General features: G+C 45.1%; 1 protein-coding gene across 1 annotated transcript in view; it reads left to right on the top strand.

The window, feature by feature from the left end:
* The first annotated feature begins 2,381 nt into the window (after positions 1-2,381).
* The window catches only part of C7H20orf204 (chromosome 7 C20orf204 homolog), a 122,463-nt gene continuing 108,734 nt past the window's right edge, over positions 2,382-16,110 (top strand). The window contains exon 1 of the mRNA XM_078651661.1: positions 2,382-3,221. Coding sequence (XP_078507787.1) covers positions 3,219-3,221 — 3 coding nt within the window. The 5' untranslated portion in view covers positions 2,382-3,218. The remainder of the gene's footprint in view (positions 3,222-16,110) is intronic.

Here is a 16,110-nt window from a genome sequence, read left to right as displayed (position 1 = left end):
AGGACAAAAATTCAGAACAGAAGGTCAGAATTCAGGACAAAAATTCGGGACAAAAGGTACGTTTTACAGGCACATCAGAGGAGCTTGCACAATAGTATATAAGTAAATAGACAACCAACACAAGTCAAAATAAATTCATATTAGGTTGAGACAACCTTGCACTGCATCTGTTGTATGCGGGAGTGAAATTTAAACACCAGCATTTGCATTTTCACAAAAAAAAAAAACGATCAAAGCTGAAGGCTTCTCAGATCTTACATGCCCCCTCACCCCCATTGGAAAAAAACACCAGAACCACAGCACCAATGCAGAAACTTCGCACTATTGGAGAAAAAGAAATAAACAATAAAGGACAATTGTATTTTTGTATTTGTACCATTATCACTGCTTGTGTGACAGTTTAAGAGGCTAACAGTGGATGCACCTAGGTACCATGCGCCAAAATGTAACCTCCACCTCCCCAGAGCCTGGCCCCTGGTGAGGTGACATGAACCCATAAACAAAAGCAGTTTCCCATGCCCTGGGCTACTGCAGGAGGAGGCCCAGCAAATGCTGTCCATGTGCAGAGAGGCCCGTTATCATTCTATATGTGATCAATGGGCCCACATACAGAATGATAATGGGCCGATAGCAACCTGTGCCAGGCCAGGGAGGGGCTGCTGCAGGCCACTGATCACATCCAGAGTGCAGCTGGCCCCTGCAGTGAGAGTGACAGAACTCTCAGTCTGCTTGCAGAGGGCAGCTCGCTCCAATGTCTGAAATTACGTACAAAAGGCGTCCGTAAAAGAATTCTTCATTGACAAGGGACAAGAGGCCCAAATTACGGGCAGTCAGCAACCACGGCCCGTGTAGGGCGTGCCACCGGGCGGTGTCCTGGGGCGCGGCAGGGTGAGGGGTTGTAAAATGCGGAATACAGACGATTTCAGGCAAGTACCCAAAAAAATAAATGGAACGAATTTTGTTGCGTGCGCTGCATCACATTTGGCAATGCAGCGCACGCAACAATTTTTTTTTCCGGTACTTACCTGAAATCGTCCGTATCCCGCATTTTACAACCCCCCACCCTAACCCTCCCCACGTGCCCGCCCGGTGGCATATCCTACACGGGCTGTGGCAGGCAGTCAGAGAAATTTACGGGCGGTTCGTCACCCTATTCAAGACTTGTTTCATCGTACGACTTTCACCGAGAGCAAGAGAAAGAAAGACAGAAAAGGGGGAAACAAGGAAGAAGAGAAAGACAGTAAAAAGTGACAAGCAGAAGACTAAAATGGAGATAAGAGATAGGAGGTGTAGGGTCATGTAAGAGTCTGGCGGTAAAGACTAAACAGCATTGGTGTCTGGAAAATCTTTGAAACCCTGCACTTCTATTTTTTTTTTATTAACAAATAAAGCACTAATGGCGGCAGCCCTCTTTCTCCCTGGCCCTTCGGAACATTTTATCCCCTTCGCCGCGGGGCTAATTCCCCCGCGGCGCTGGGGGGAGGGGGACCGCGCGCGGTGCAGCGGTGCTCGTGACGAGCTCGGCTCGTCACGCAGCACGGTGGCGCTATGCTCATGACAAGCTGAGCTTGTCATGACCACGCCCGTTTCCATGGAACGCTCAGCACAGCAGGGAAACTATCCCCGCGTGGGCATTCTGCGGCGTTCATGACGAGCTCAGCTCGTCATGAGCACAGCGCCACTGTGCCTTATGACGAGCTGAACTTGTCATGAGCATCCAAGGTGTTAAGGATTTTGGGGCCCTCAGCCAAACACATTTTTGGAGCCCTTGTTCGGAACTGCTTTGAATTTATGATCCAGTTTCAGCTCTTTCATGCCCTCTGTGTCTAGGTCACTGGCAGTGCACAGTAACACACTTCCAAATTCTTAAATGTGTTTACAGCTAATATTCAGAGACAGTGGCGTGCGTTTTAAATATTGTAACACAGCAGCAGGTCACTAATATTACTGTAAATAATCTCTGGGACACCCTCCCATTTCTCAAAGATGAGATCCTGTTTTGATCAAAAAAACTTTTTTTTTATTGATGTTGTATGAAACAAACACATTTTTCTGCAAAATGTCTGTCAATAGATTCTCACAAATTATCCACATTAAAAAATAAATTAAAGGAAAACGGTTTTTAAAAACAAATTTTTGGGAAGAATTCATCAGGGCATGACTGTAGAATAGAGCTGGGTGCATTAGAGGGGCCCTGAAAGACTGTGGCCCTTGGCCAGAGCCCACTGTGCCAATGCATTAATATGTCTCTGCCTGCAAGGAGGACAGAGCGGCGCCGCTCCCTTCTCCCTGAGAGGGGAAAGCGGTGCTCGGTAAATCCAGGAAGAGAAGGAACAGGGCGACTGGATCACACCTGCCCTGGGCCTGAAAGTGAAAGTAACTGGGCACGGTTCCTCCTGCAGGGACAGCTGGTGGCAGGCGCGTGGGTAGGGGGTGAGGACTGAGCCGTCGGAGTCTGCCAAGCGGTGATCTCCCCCCGCCCCCCCACCCCCACCCCTACGACAAGGGAGAGCACCTGATAGAGAATCAGGCAGTCGCGAGAGAGAGGCGAGAGTGGACAGGTGGGGGCTGCAGAGAGAGGCTAGATGAGACAGGGGCTGTCAGTGTAGCCTCCCACAACCCCCATCCTCCCCCCGCCAGCAAGTTCTGAAGATATAAGGACCCCCTTCGCCTCGCTGAGGCTGGGGGAGGACAGATGCGGCCGAACCCTCAGCGGGGTGTCTAGTGGAGGGATAGGAGTAAAGGACCCAAACGAGAAAATCTCCTAGCACAGGCCCCCAGCCCACCCCCTAAGGAAAGTGACCACCAGTGGATACCACCCCCCCCCCCCCATCCCCTCAAAAAACGGACTACAGGAGAGACCACCATCCTTTCCACTGACACCACAAGTTTCACCTAAACCACCGCTGCCCCATCTGTCCACCTCTTCTCACCCCAACACCCCCACCCCCCACTCCCTTCCACCCCCCATCATGCCCGCAGTCATTCTCCACTTTAGTTTTGTTCTCAGCCAAAGCGCTTAGAAGGCAGTGAACGCCGTGCAAAGCGCCCCACTCTTTCCCTAAAATGAAAAGTGACGAACAGCTGGGTTGCAGCGCCCTCTTCCGGACCTCTGAGGAACTCGCCCTGCAGCCGGGATTCTCCTGCTGCCCCAGCTGCTGCCGAGATGGAAGTGACCATGCGGAGCCCCGACTGCAGGAAGAGGCCCCCCGCCGTCAATGGTGAGTGCGACAGCCCTGCAGGCTGCAGGTATACCCTCCGACTGGAACACCCCCCAAAAGTGTCACCATTGCCTCATATAACGTAACGTTTGTTTTTGTGTTCTGAGTATCTGCCATTTAGTGCAGTATTATACCTCTACTTGTACTTTGTACGCTTTTGTAACATACACACGTCACTTTTTTTTCCTTTTTTTTCCGTTTGCTACCTCTTGGGGCAGATTTACAGGCCCGTTGCGCCACTTTTGCGTCATTTTTAACATGGGAAAAGTGGCGCAAGGGGCTTGTAAATCTGCCCCCTTGTATTGTGTTTGGTCTTGAAACATGCACAATTGCCACTATTGCCTTGTAACGTGACGTTTGCTTTTGTAACATGCTGACTTGTAATTGTTCCTCATGTATCACTACTGTTCCTATTGTGAAGCGCTCTGACACCTTCGGGTAAAGTCCTCGCTATATAAAAACGCATTCAATAAATAAATACATTAAATAAATTAAACGATAGCAAGGTGGGCCAGGCTTTTCAGAGAGACCTGTGAATAATACTGCCCTAACTAACCCCAAAGTCCTTTCTCGTGTGTACCTGTGTCAAGTCTCTGACTGTCCCAACCCTACCAGCCACACAGAGGTTGAACCTACGGACCTGTCCGAGGTACCGGCCTGACACGTGACTCACTTTGCCCCAGCCCTACAAGCCTTTCAGAGGTGTTAGATGTACAGCTGACTCTGTCCCAACGCTACTGACCTTTCAGAGGTACCAGTCGGATATTCCCACAGTGAGGTGTATATTTTGTTAGTATTACCACATTATTTTGCCATTTTACAATGTCTGGGCATAGGTTGCACCTCATTGGTACCATTTTAATATCCACATATAGCAATAAGCAACAGAAAGGTGACCAGCTAAACTTCGCAAAAGGCCTTCCACTGCGCAGGAACACGTGTTGCTGCGTTTATAGTATTTAACTTTTGGTTCTTCAAGTGACAAGCACATTTTTTTTAATTGAAATCTGCGATAATGCAGCAAATTCTGAATCATGCGGCAACTCCATAATTCAGCAGAAACGCAACGTTGATTCCAGTCACCCTGCTTAGGAGGCAGGAGGGAGCTGGGTACTGTGTGAACGATCAAGTGAAGTTTATTTTTGCCCCTGTTTTTTAATCAGAATAATACTGCAGGTCTTCCATTAAACTTTATTTCTTGAAGACTTTCAGTGACATCACAGCGATGATCTGCAGAGAAGGCACCCCTTGTCTCTGATTGTTGTCCATCGTCTGTAATAATTCCGGGGCCTTATTTATGAAGGCCTTGCGCCGCCGGTGCGTGACTTTTTCCCATTTTAAAAGTGGCGCACCGGCGGCGCAAGGCCTTCATAAATAAGCCCCCCAGTCTTTAGCTAAAAAGTATGGGGCTTATTTACAAGGCCCTTGCGCCACTTTGCGTCATTTTTAACATGGGAAAAGTGACGCAAATGTGCCGCAAGGGCCTTGTAAATCTGCCCCTATCTGTTTAGTGACACCGAATCTCGCATTTTTTCTTGGAATCATGGAAGAGTGTTTGTCCTGAGAGTCTGAATTTGTTCTCCACAGCTTCTTGCAATGAGTAGTTTTTGCCCTGTGAACACTTCTTAAAGGGGCACCGAACGGAGCTGGAGGGTGGGTATGGTTGGCACATCATTCATTCCATGTCCACAGGCACCGCTTGCTCAGTCCTGTTGCTTCCTTTCTTAAGTTGTATTTAGATATATTTTCCCGAGTGGTTCAACTGAACAGTACAAAGACTACAACTCCCAGAATTCTCGGCTTTATAAATAAATGTAAACAGTGTCCCTTAAGATGGGGTGATCTGGCAGATCTGATGGACCAGAAATGGAAATGGATGTGTGTCTGCTCCAAAAGTACATTACAGTGGATACCCTCCCCCCCCCCCCCCCCCCGCACCCACCACAGAGACCTCATAACTTTGAGAGAGAAACAAGCCTCTGTCTGCTGAACATCTTTCAGAAGTGTCTGTTTCTAGCTGATAAATAGGTTCACTAAGAGGTTTTCCCAGTCCCGGACTTCCCTTTCAATGTGGGAGAGGTGTGGCGCCGCGGCCAGGGCGACTGACGCTGGAATCTGGCGACCACGGTTCGATCCCCGGCTCCGGCGGCAGGTTAGCCCAGCACCATATGACTCTGGGCAATAGCTCGCTTAATCTTCCCGACGGCCCCCAGCGCCTAGAGACCCTTACGGGTGATTGTGCGCTTTACAAATGTGGACTTTACTTTACTTTCATTTCACAAATCATTGTTTTCTTATGTTCACCTAAGCTGTGCTATTGGACTGAATCTCGACTACAAGTCTCAGAATGCACTTACTTCTTCAATAAGAGTCCAAAGTGCGAAATAGTCTGATGATATGGATCATCTCACAACTCTAAATATATGCTCCTTCCACCCTTTAGGAATAGGTATGTTTAGCTGCATGTGGAATTGTAGGTTTGCAGTCCTGATGGGACGTTGTTCGTCACAAAGAACAACGTGACCTTTGTGAGAAAACAACTACTGTTGACCAGGCCTGGCCCCGGGATTCCGGATCTGAGTGTGCAGAAAGGCGCTGGGACTGGGTGGAAATCTACGTATGCATCATGGGCGTCTCCTGCTTTAAGACTGAGAAAATCCGTCCAATCCCGAGCATGTCTAACATGTGAAATCCTTTGGAAATCTGAGCATGTCTAAAATGTGAAAGGCACGTTCCTTTGGAAATTCTGAGCATGTCTAAAATGTGAAAGGCACGCTCCTTTGGAAATTATGAACATGTCTAAAATGTGAAATTCTTTGGAAACTCTGAGCATATCTAAAATATGAAAGGCACGTTTCTTTGGGAATTCCGAGCATGTCTAAAATGTGAAAAGCACGAGACTGGAAATTCTGAGGATGTCTAAAATGCGAAAGACACGCTCCTTTGGAAATTCTGAGCATGTCTGAAATGTGGAAGGCACGCTCCTTTCGAAATTCTGAGCATGTCTAAAATGTGAAAGACACGCACCTTTGGAAATTCCGAGCATGTCTGAAATGTGAAAGACACGCACCTTTGGAAATTCTGAGCATGTCTGAAATGTGGAAGGCACGCTCCTTTGGAAATTCTGAGCCTGTCTAAAATGTGAAAGGCACGCTCCTTTGGAAATTCTGAGCATGTCTAAAATGTGAAAGGCACGCTCCTTTGGAAATTCTGAGCATGTCTAAAATGTGAAAGGCACGCTCCTTTGGAAATTATGAACATGTCTAAAATGTGAAATTCTTTGGAAACTCTGAGCATATCTAAAATATGAAAGGCACGTTTCTTTGGGAATTCTGAGCATGTGTAAAATGTGAAAGGCACGTTCCTTTGGAAATTCCGAGCATGTCTAAAATGTGAAAAGCACGAGACTGGAAATTCTGAGGATGTCTAAAATGCGAAAGACACGCTCCTTTGGAAATTCTGAGCATGTCTGAAATGTGGAAGGCACGCTCCTTTCGAAATTCTGAGCATGTCTAAAATGTGAAAGACACGCACCTTTGGAAATTCCGAGCATGTCTAAAATGTGAAAGACACGCACCTTTGGAAATTCTGAGCATGTCTGAAATGTGGAAGGCACGCTCCTTTGGAAATTCTGAGCCTGTCTAAAATGTGAAAGGCACGCTCCTTTGGAAATTCAGAGCATGTCTAAAATGTGAAAGGCACGCTCCTTTGGAAATTCTGAGCATGTCTAAAATGTGAAAGGCACGCTCCTTTGGAAATTCTGAGCATGTCTAAAATGTGAAAGGCACGCTCCTTTGGAAATTATGAACATGTCTAAAATGTGAAATTCTTTGGAAACTCTGAGCATATCTAAAATATGAAAGGCACGTTTCTTTGGGAATTCTGAGCATGTGTAAAATGTGAAAGCCACGTTCCTTTGGAAATTCCGAGCATGTCTAAAATGTGAAAAGCACGAGACTGGAAATTCTGAGGATGTCTAAAATGTGAAAGGCACGCTCCTTTCGAAATTCTGAGCATGTCTGAAATGTGGAAGGCACGCTCCTTTCGAAATTCTGAGCATGTCTAAAATGCGAAAGGCACGCTCCTTTGGAAATTCTGAGCATGTCTGAAATGTGGAAGGCACGCTCCTTTGGAAATTCTGAGCATGTCTAAAATGTGAAAGACACGCACCTTTGGAAATTCCGAGCATGTCTAAAATGTGAAAGACACGCACCTTTGGAAATTCTGAGCATGTCTGAAATGTGGAAGGCACGCTCCTTTCGAAATTCTGAGCATGTCTAAAATGCGAAAGGCACGCTCCTTTGGAAATTCTGAGCCTGTCTAAAATGTGAAAGGCACGCTCCTTTGGAAATTCAGAGCATGTCTAAAATGTGAAAGGCACGCTCCTTTGGAAATTATGAGCATGTCTAAAATGTGAAAGGCACGCTCCTTTGGAAATTCTGAGCATGTCTAAAATGTGAAAGGCACACTTCTTTGGATATCTGAGCATGTCTAAAATGTGAAAAGCACGAGACTGGAAATTCTGAACATGTCTTAAATGTGAAAGGCACGCTCCTTTCGAAATTCTGAGCATGTCTTAAATGTGAAAGGCACGCTCCTTTCGAAATTCTGAGCACGTCTAAAATGTGAAAGGCACGCTCCTTCGGAAATTCCGAGCATGTCTGAGTGAAAGGCACGCAAATTTGGAAATCTGAGCATGTCTAAAATGTGAAAGGCACGTTCCTTTGCAAATTCTGAGCATGTCTGAAATGTGAAAGGCACGCTCCTTTCAAAATTCTGAGCATGTCTAAAATGTGAAAGGCACGCTCCTTTGCAAATTCTGAGCATGTCTGAAATGTGGAAGGCAAGCTCCTTTCGAAATTCTGAGCATGTCTAAAATGTGAAAGGCACGCTCCTTTGGAAATTCTGAGCATGTCTAAAATGTGAAAGGCAAGCTCCTTTGGAAATTCTGAGCTTGTCTAAAATGTGAAAGGCACGCTCCTTTGGAAATTCTGAGCATGTCTGAAATGTAAAAGGCACGCTTCTTTGGAAATTCTGAGCATGTCTAAAATGTGAAAGGCACACTTCTTTGGATATCTGAGCATGTCTAAAATGTGAAAAGCACGAGACTGAAAATTCTGAGGATGTCTAAAATGTGAAAGGCACGCTCCTTTCGAAATTCTGAGCACACACAGAAAGAGGAAAATGCCTCTTGTGATTGTTTTTGTGAAGGTAGGTGTCCTTTCCTGCACAAAAATAATCATCTTCGCAATGCAGGCACCCTTGCACCATGGTGCAAAGGTACCTGCTTTGGCACATGACAGCCCACTGTGCTCCGGTGCAGGGGAAAAGGACTGGAATGCACTGTATCTAATAGATACAGCACATTCCTGTCCTTTTCTTTTACCGTAGGGAAGCGCAGCAGCAAGGCCTGCTGTGCTGCTCTACGGCAAAAAAAACCATAAATGAGGCCCAGTATGTTTAGGTTTTGTATTGGAATACCCCTCAAAATGAAGTATTTTTTCAGAATATAAATATTAAATGTTGTCTATAATTATTGCACAAATATGTGTACTTTCAAACACCATATTTTAAAATATTCATGTAATACTCTATTATCTATTTGCCATAATTTTCGGAAATTACATTATTCCAGTAAAATACGATATTGAGCAAATCAGAACATTTTGAAATTTGTTAGGTATTCTGCAAAATACAACCACAATTTATTTGAATTATAGCAAAATTTTCATACCATCAATGTACAACCATAAAACCTTTGCAGTGCGCACTCCTTGCAACACCTTGGATGCGCCGGATTTACTGTATGGCACTCCATGTCGCAAAGATTTACAGATATGTAGGAATCCTCACGTATCTGTTTGCGAAAAATTGATGCATTGCTGGGGTATGTCTGAAAACAGACGCAACTCCAACAATGTGTCCTTTCACATGGGGAAAGCCCCATGTGAAAGGGCCTGCGTCACCCTTACATCTGCTGCGAGACAGTTGTAAGCTTTTGACGCAGTGGCGTCCTAGAAGTGGCGCAGTGACATCTGATAGATATCACTACGCCACTTCTGAGAGGTTTTCTTGCTGGTGATTGCCCAACCTGCATATATCATACCTGACGCACGTGCAATGTAGCGCAGCGGTTTACAAAGTGACTTTGTAAATATGGTGCAATGTGGCACATTATTTACGCCACTAGTGTGTCAACAAAGTGATGAACAGGCAATGTAAAAGTTGCACTAGGGGCTCATAAATAAGCCCCATAGTATTTACCACAGATCAGCACAACAGCATTAAATATTTCTCCAAATTATACCAATGGTGTCACTTTCAATTTGGTGATATTTTTAGCCAACCCCTGATGAATCTAGTCTATGTAAGAGATTGCATGTAAAGTTCATAATTAGAAATCTAATCCAAGGTGACAATTCCATTGTAAGCTACTCTTCTGGGATAGTGGAAGAAAATAGCCGGCTAGCACCTTGCCAACTTGATCACTTTCAGCTGATTTATATTGTCTCAGTTGCTGGTCACTTTTTTCGTAGACCGGCACATATGTATGTTATACATGTATGTGGTGTTTTTATAGCATGATGTAGGAAGCTGGGTTTCTGTTGCAGTAACCCCCCACTTTTTGCCAGACTACTGATGCACTTTGACTTGATGTGCCCTGGGTCCCTGCCAATTAGGTTCCCAGGGCCTGTGTTCTTTCCCATAAACGGTATTTTGTACCCCCAATTGGCACTCTCTAGCCACGGGTGAGCCTCTGGTAAATGGTACCACAGGTACCCAGGGCACTGTGACAGGGAAGGCCTCTAAGGGCTCCAGCATTTATTGTGCCACCCTTAAAGGCCCTGTATCTTTACACACACACTGCCTTTGCAGGCTGCGTGTTTTGGTGCAGAACAAAGTAAAGAGTCCACATGGCACACATCCCTGTGTGCCATGCATACAACCCACTGTCCAGGCATAGATCAGCCACCCCTCAAGCTGGATGTACTATACAAATGGTGAGGGTACAGGTGCATGAGCCCTGTACCCCTACAGTGTTCTAAGTTAATTCTTAGACATTGTAAGTGCTGTACTGCCATTAAGAGTATATGGTGCTGGGAGTTTGTCAGTACGAACTCCACAGCACAATATTGGCTACACTGAAAACTGGGAAGTATGGTATCAAACATTAAAACTCACACTGATGCCAGTGTGGGATTTAATAAAAAAATGCACTCAGAGGGCATCTTAGAGATGCCCCATGAAAAAGGACAAGCCTCGGTCGCTGGGGAGCTTCTATACTGAGCCTATTTTTTGAGTCTGCTCCATCATTTGCTGCCTATGTAATTGCTGTTTTGATATTGTCGTGGTGTTCTTCGGTTGTGGAGATGCCACATTCTCAATGCTCATTTGCTCAATAAAATTGGTTGTGAAAAAAAAAAAGGACAAGCCTCTGGTGGGTCCCTGATTGATACACACCAGCCTGCCACAACAAGACAGGTTTCTGGACCCCTGGGGTGGGAGCCTTAGCTCCTAGTGCCCAGAAACAAAACCTTTCCTGGGCGGAGGTGTTCACACCTCCCCCAGGCCAGGAAGAGCCGTCTGTGGCAGGGAGCTTCAAAGGCCTTGCACCTTTGTAATGCAACCCCCAGCCTTTCCAGCCATCAAGAGCAGGCCCCCTGCCTGTCTCTCCTCCTTTTCAGCGGGAAGAGAGGCGGGAAAAAATAGCACAGCCCAGAAGGTGTGCCCACCTCTGCCAACTCCACCTCTAAGGTGGGGGAGGCGAGGTGAAGCCCACTCTTCAGTGCCCGCCATCTTGCAGATCGCAGGCACTCTCCAATCAGGACTAGGGATTGTGCCCACTGCCCCACGTGGGGTGAGCACACAAAGGGTGAAGTCACCCTAAGGTCAGTAGCCCATTGGCTACTAACCTTGAGACACCTAAAACGCCCCTAACTACAGTATTTAGGGGGCAGCCCTGAACCAAGAAGTCAGATTCCCGCAACTTAAGAAGAAAAAGGGTGAAAGAAGACGCCCAGCAGAGGAGACTGCAGAGAACAACTGACTTGGCCCACGCCCCTACTGGTCTGTCTGCAGTTTCCGGAGAACCGGCGCCAAAAATTGCCTTGTCCTGCAGTCAGCGATCTCCAGAACCCTGGCAGGACTGACTGCCTCCAACAAAGACCAGATCTCCTGTGAACAGCAGCTCTGTTCAAAAGAAAATCCCATGACAGACTCTGAGCCTGCCGAGGACAACAAAACATGACGCCTGGAACCACTACTGCACCCGTCGCCTACGGCCCGAGTTCGAGTGGCCCATCAGTCCCAGCGAGGACCCCCAGTGCTCCAGAGTCCAAGTCCAGCATGGGTTGACCCCTCCAGGACTCCCCGACGTCACCTGCAGCCTCTGTGCGGAGACCCCCCCAACCACGAGTGGCCCGGTAAGGTGAAATCCGAACTAAAGAAACACCCCTGCATCCAGCAGCCTTGCGCCCTGGAGAAAAGAACCTGAGATGCACCTATGTCCCCGAGCCTTCCAACTTACCTGCCCAGCTGTTGGTACCTCCTGGAAGTCTTCCTGGACCGAGCCTGCAGCTAGAAACAAAAAACGAACATCTCCTTTGAAAAAACGCCAAAAGAGCACCCTGCACCCAGCCGCCCCTGCGGGTGCACTTTGTGTGCTAAACCGGATCCCCCTTTGCCCTGAGCTTAACACAAGGAGCTTGGCTCCCACAACCTTGTGGCCTGTTCGTCAGCAGCCGCCAACCGCAGGCCCCCTAGCCCCTATTGGATAATATTTGGCCTCAGCACTCTGCACCCGGCCACCCTTAAGCCGCTGAGGGTGTAACAAGAGTGCATCCTTCACCCTTGGGGACCCCAGAGTCTACCCCAGAATACCAACTCCCACAACTGAATACTTACATTTGAACCGATAACCCTATTTTCCTTGATGGGATAACAGTGACTTTTTCTGTGAAAAGTTTCTAAGTGTGGAGTTGAAAAATCCAAGAAAACCCTTTAAAACTGTAACTAAATAACTAAAACGTTTTTACTTGCCTGTTTACAGGAAATGTCCCAGTGCAGTTTCCAGGTATACTGCACTGTGTAAGAAAATAATCTATAAAGTAATCTACTTAACATTCTACCAAAAAGCCAATACAAAGTATATGTACAGTTTTTTAAAAGCATTGCATTACAAGTACCTCTACTGTAATCATATCAAAGTGCATATAAAATTGCAAATCAAACTCTTTGCAAACTGCATTACTACTGTAAAGTATTTATTTCTTACCGGTGTCAGGCTTGCCTGGTTTGCGAAAATAAAATAACTAAAAGAATATTTTCATACAAAACCAATTGGTCTGATGTTCAGTCTTTGAGTGTGTGATATCATTTGCTGATTGAGTGAGTACAACAAATGCTTAAGACTACCCTCTGATTCAGCCTTACTGCTCGCTCACACTACCACAAATAGAGAGTAAGGTGCTATCTACTTTTACCTCTGCCTACCTTTGGGGTTCAACTGGACTCTGTGCACACTATACCTCACTTTGGTATAGAAATATACAGAGCCAGCTTCCTACTCACGAGCCTAGCCAAACTGCAGCAGAGTGCTATACAGGATGAAAGTCAAGCATAAAGTCAACAAATGAAAAGAGAAGCAGCTGATTTGTTGACGAGTAATGCATCGTGATGTAATGTTCTTTAAAAAGGTGAAGGTTTGTTGATGGGTAGCGTTTAAGGCTGCTAAAGGATTTTTAGGGTGGAGTTTAGGGATGTGAGGGACTTTATGGGGTAGGGGTGGGATGGCTGAAGTCTATGGGTAGAAAAAGTGTTAGAGTCCAGGAATGGGTGAAGTTTAGAGGCGATGAGGAGTTTTTAGGGGTCTGGAATGAATTGGGTGCAGTAAGGGTTTTTTAGGCATCTGGCATGGGTGCTATTTAGAGGTGTGAGAGTTTTGAGGGGTCAGGGATGGGTGGGGATTATAGATTGTGAGAGGGTTTTAGGCTGCAGAGATTGGTGAAGTTTATGGGGAGAAATTACTTTTTGGGTTCAGGGATGGGTATAGTTTAGGTGTGATGAAGGGTTTTTAGGATGCAGGGATGGGTGGAGTTTAAGATCGGCGGAGTTTAGGCGTGGTGAGGGTTTTTTTCGGGGACCAGGATAGATGGTTTTTTGGAATAGTGATGGGATCAGGGATTGGTGAGGTCAAGGGGGGGTGAGGGATCAGCGAATTAAAAGCATCCAAAGTTAATTGTTTGACAATGTAAAAGATATAAATCTGAAGTAATGTCCTCTGACATAAAGCAATAAATATAAACGACAAAAATGTTTCTGAAATTACGACCGGCAGCCATTGTATTTACACCTTAAAAAATATGCATGCAAAAGCCAATTTGGAAAAAAGGCATTCTATGAATTGGTTTCTGTGAAATTGTAAAAGCCATTCATCCTGCAAATTTCATTAAGTAGTTTAGGTGAAATGGTTTCTCACTAATGATGTTCCATGAAATCGTTTTTCAATGAAATCACAAACAACCATATACAGTGTAATCTACAGGGATTACGGAGAATGAGGAATGTAAAAATTAAATTGATAAATTGTACTGGCCGGGGGAACAGTCTAAATGTCAATCCAATACTGAATGACAGAAAAAGTTCGGTAGAAATATTGAAAGTTACTTATTGCAGAATGGAAAGAAACATTTTTCTATAATCAAGACATTTTTTAATTATATTAATTTGACATATTGATATTTGTTTGTTGAATGCATCAATAATTTGATTGGGTATGAAGTAAAATTTTACAGCAATAGACACCAAGCAGTAACAGTTATTACAGGGTGAACATTCAAAGATGCCCGCAAAGATCACATAATACTAGGAATGAATTGTGAGGAGGTGGTCTTTTTTGAGTGTGATGTTGAGACTAAAGGTTTGTATTAAATGCTATCTAAAAAAATTGGCGACCACCGTGAGCAAGGCTGTGGGTACAGCAGAAACATGTCGTCTTTGCAGTATTGTGCATCACTCTTTGACAAATAAATGACTTAATTTTTCTAACCCTTGGAGAACTGGTCTGGGTGGCAGCCAGGCCTGAATAAATCATCAATGCTGCAAGATTCCTGGTGCACATGGTTTTTAGTTTCGGAGGTGGGCGCAAAGAATAGTGATAAGTGATGCACGTTCCTGGTTCAACCATGAACTGCAATCGATAGCGGCACTACAGGAACTACTGGGTGTGTTCGATATATATATATATATATATATATATATATATATATATATATATATATATATATATATATATATATATATATATATATTTATATTATTTTTTTTCAATTAAAAAACAAAGGTTTAAGATTAGTTAGAGTTAGGAAAACGTAATTTATTATTTCTTTACAAAATCAAATTAAACTATACAAACCTTACGAACTGAAAAGTTATAGTTATAACATAAAGTTATAAATTGTGCTCATTGCAAAACGTACTATAACTCGCGCACCTCTATTCACAGTGTTGTCAAATTTCTAGCCAGACTAAATTTATCAATTGAAAACATTACAACAATGAGGGAGTCCTGACATTGGAACGAAATGCTATGAAACAACCTATGACACATCTTGACTGATGGTTTTGTTTGACATTCTGGACACACGTTGCTCAATAATACATTTTGAATATTTTAATTATTAGTTCTTTTAGGTGTCAGTATTGAAGTATTTGAAATACTTTGCTCCACTGTTTTTAACTTGATGGGTGTACATTTCCCAGCATTCTGTAAACATGTGTCGGGTGTATCACCAGGTAAAGGTTAAAAGATATACAATGACACAGAAAAAGGACTAAGCTTTCCAATGAACAAGACAGCTAACGTCCAAATGCATGAGTTTAGCCTGCGTGCACATCGAAGAAAGAAATCTTAAATATACCCTCTTGTGAGTGCATCTCTGTGGGCTGTTGGGTGAGTGAATTGAAACCTTGAATATGCCATCTATCATGGAGGGCCCCTGTGAAAAGAGACTCCCACCATAAACAGGAGAGGGCAGAGTGCCGGTGATTCTAGTACTGCATGGAACGTTTTGGGGTGATCTGTCAAGCTGGAGCAGAACAAAAAAGGGGAGTAAAAAAAGGGGATTTCCCATGTTAATTCCCATAGGGATTTTAAACACGACTACAGCCAAACTGGGGGACGGAACTACATAAAATTTGACAGAAAGCTAGCTTTTGGTCCAAAAAGAGTGCTTTTTGCTATTTTCCGTGAATCTGTTGACTAGTTTTAAAGCTAATAAAAGAAAACCAAATTTGCATTTCTAAGGACGCGTACCCTCCTGATTTCGTGCACAGATCTGATTGGCTGCCAGCATTTCAACCAGGAAGTTTTGGCAGCCATCTTTGGGCTCGGCTTCAGTCTCCTGCGCTTGTTTTAACTATAGCTCCTGGGTGGGCCAGGTCCTGGAAGCATGCAGAGTGTATAATTTAATGGCACATGGCCCCTCTCCAAGGGCAATTTTATGGCCGAGGGACCACCACCACCTCCTCTGGGCTATTTAGACAATTAGGGGGTCCAAAATTGGCCCAGGGAAGGGGGTTGGTGGACCCCCTCTCCCATTGGATTATGGTCAGGTCCCGTTGGATGGGGACCCTGGGACCAAAATCTGAACGAGGGAGGGGGACATGTGGCCTCCTTTGAATTTTGACCAAGGGGATTTGGTCCTTGGGTCCAAAATCAGCCCGGGGAGTGCGGCCGCGTGGCTCCCTCTCCCCCAATAAGTTTCGGCCTGGCCCGGGTTATGGAGTCCCTGGGGCCGTTCTGGTTTTAATGCTCATTTCACAGAAATTAAACCTCTACAGAAACCATTTATAAATATAAACATAGCAGGTGCCCCAGCTGAAGCTCCAC

This window comes from Lissotriton helveticus, chromosome 7, assembly GCF_964261635.1.
Source record: "Lissotriton helveticus chromosome 7, aLisHel1.1, whole genome shotgun sequence".
NCBI classification, from domain to species: domain Eukaryota; kingdom Metazoa; phylum Chordata; class Amphibia; order Caudata; family Salamandridae; genus Lissotriton; species Lissotriton helveticus.
The sequence above is the reverse complement of the archived record's forward strand: the minus strand, read 5'-3'. Positions and strand labels throughout refer to the sequence as shown.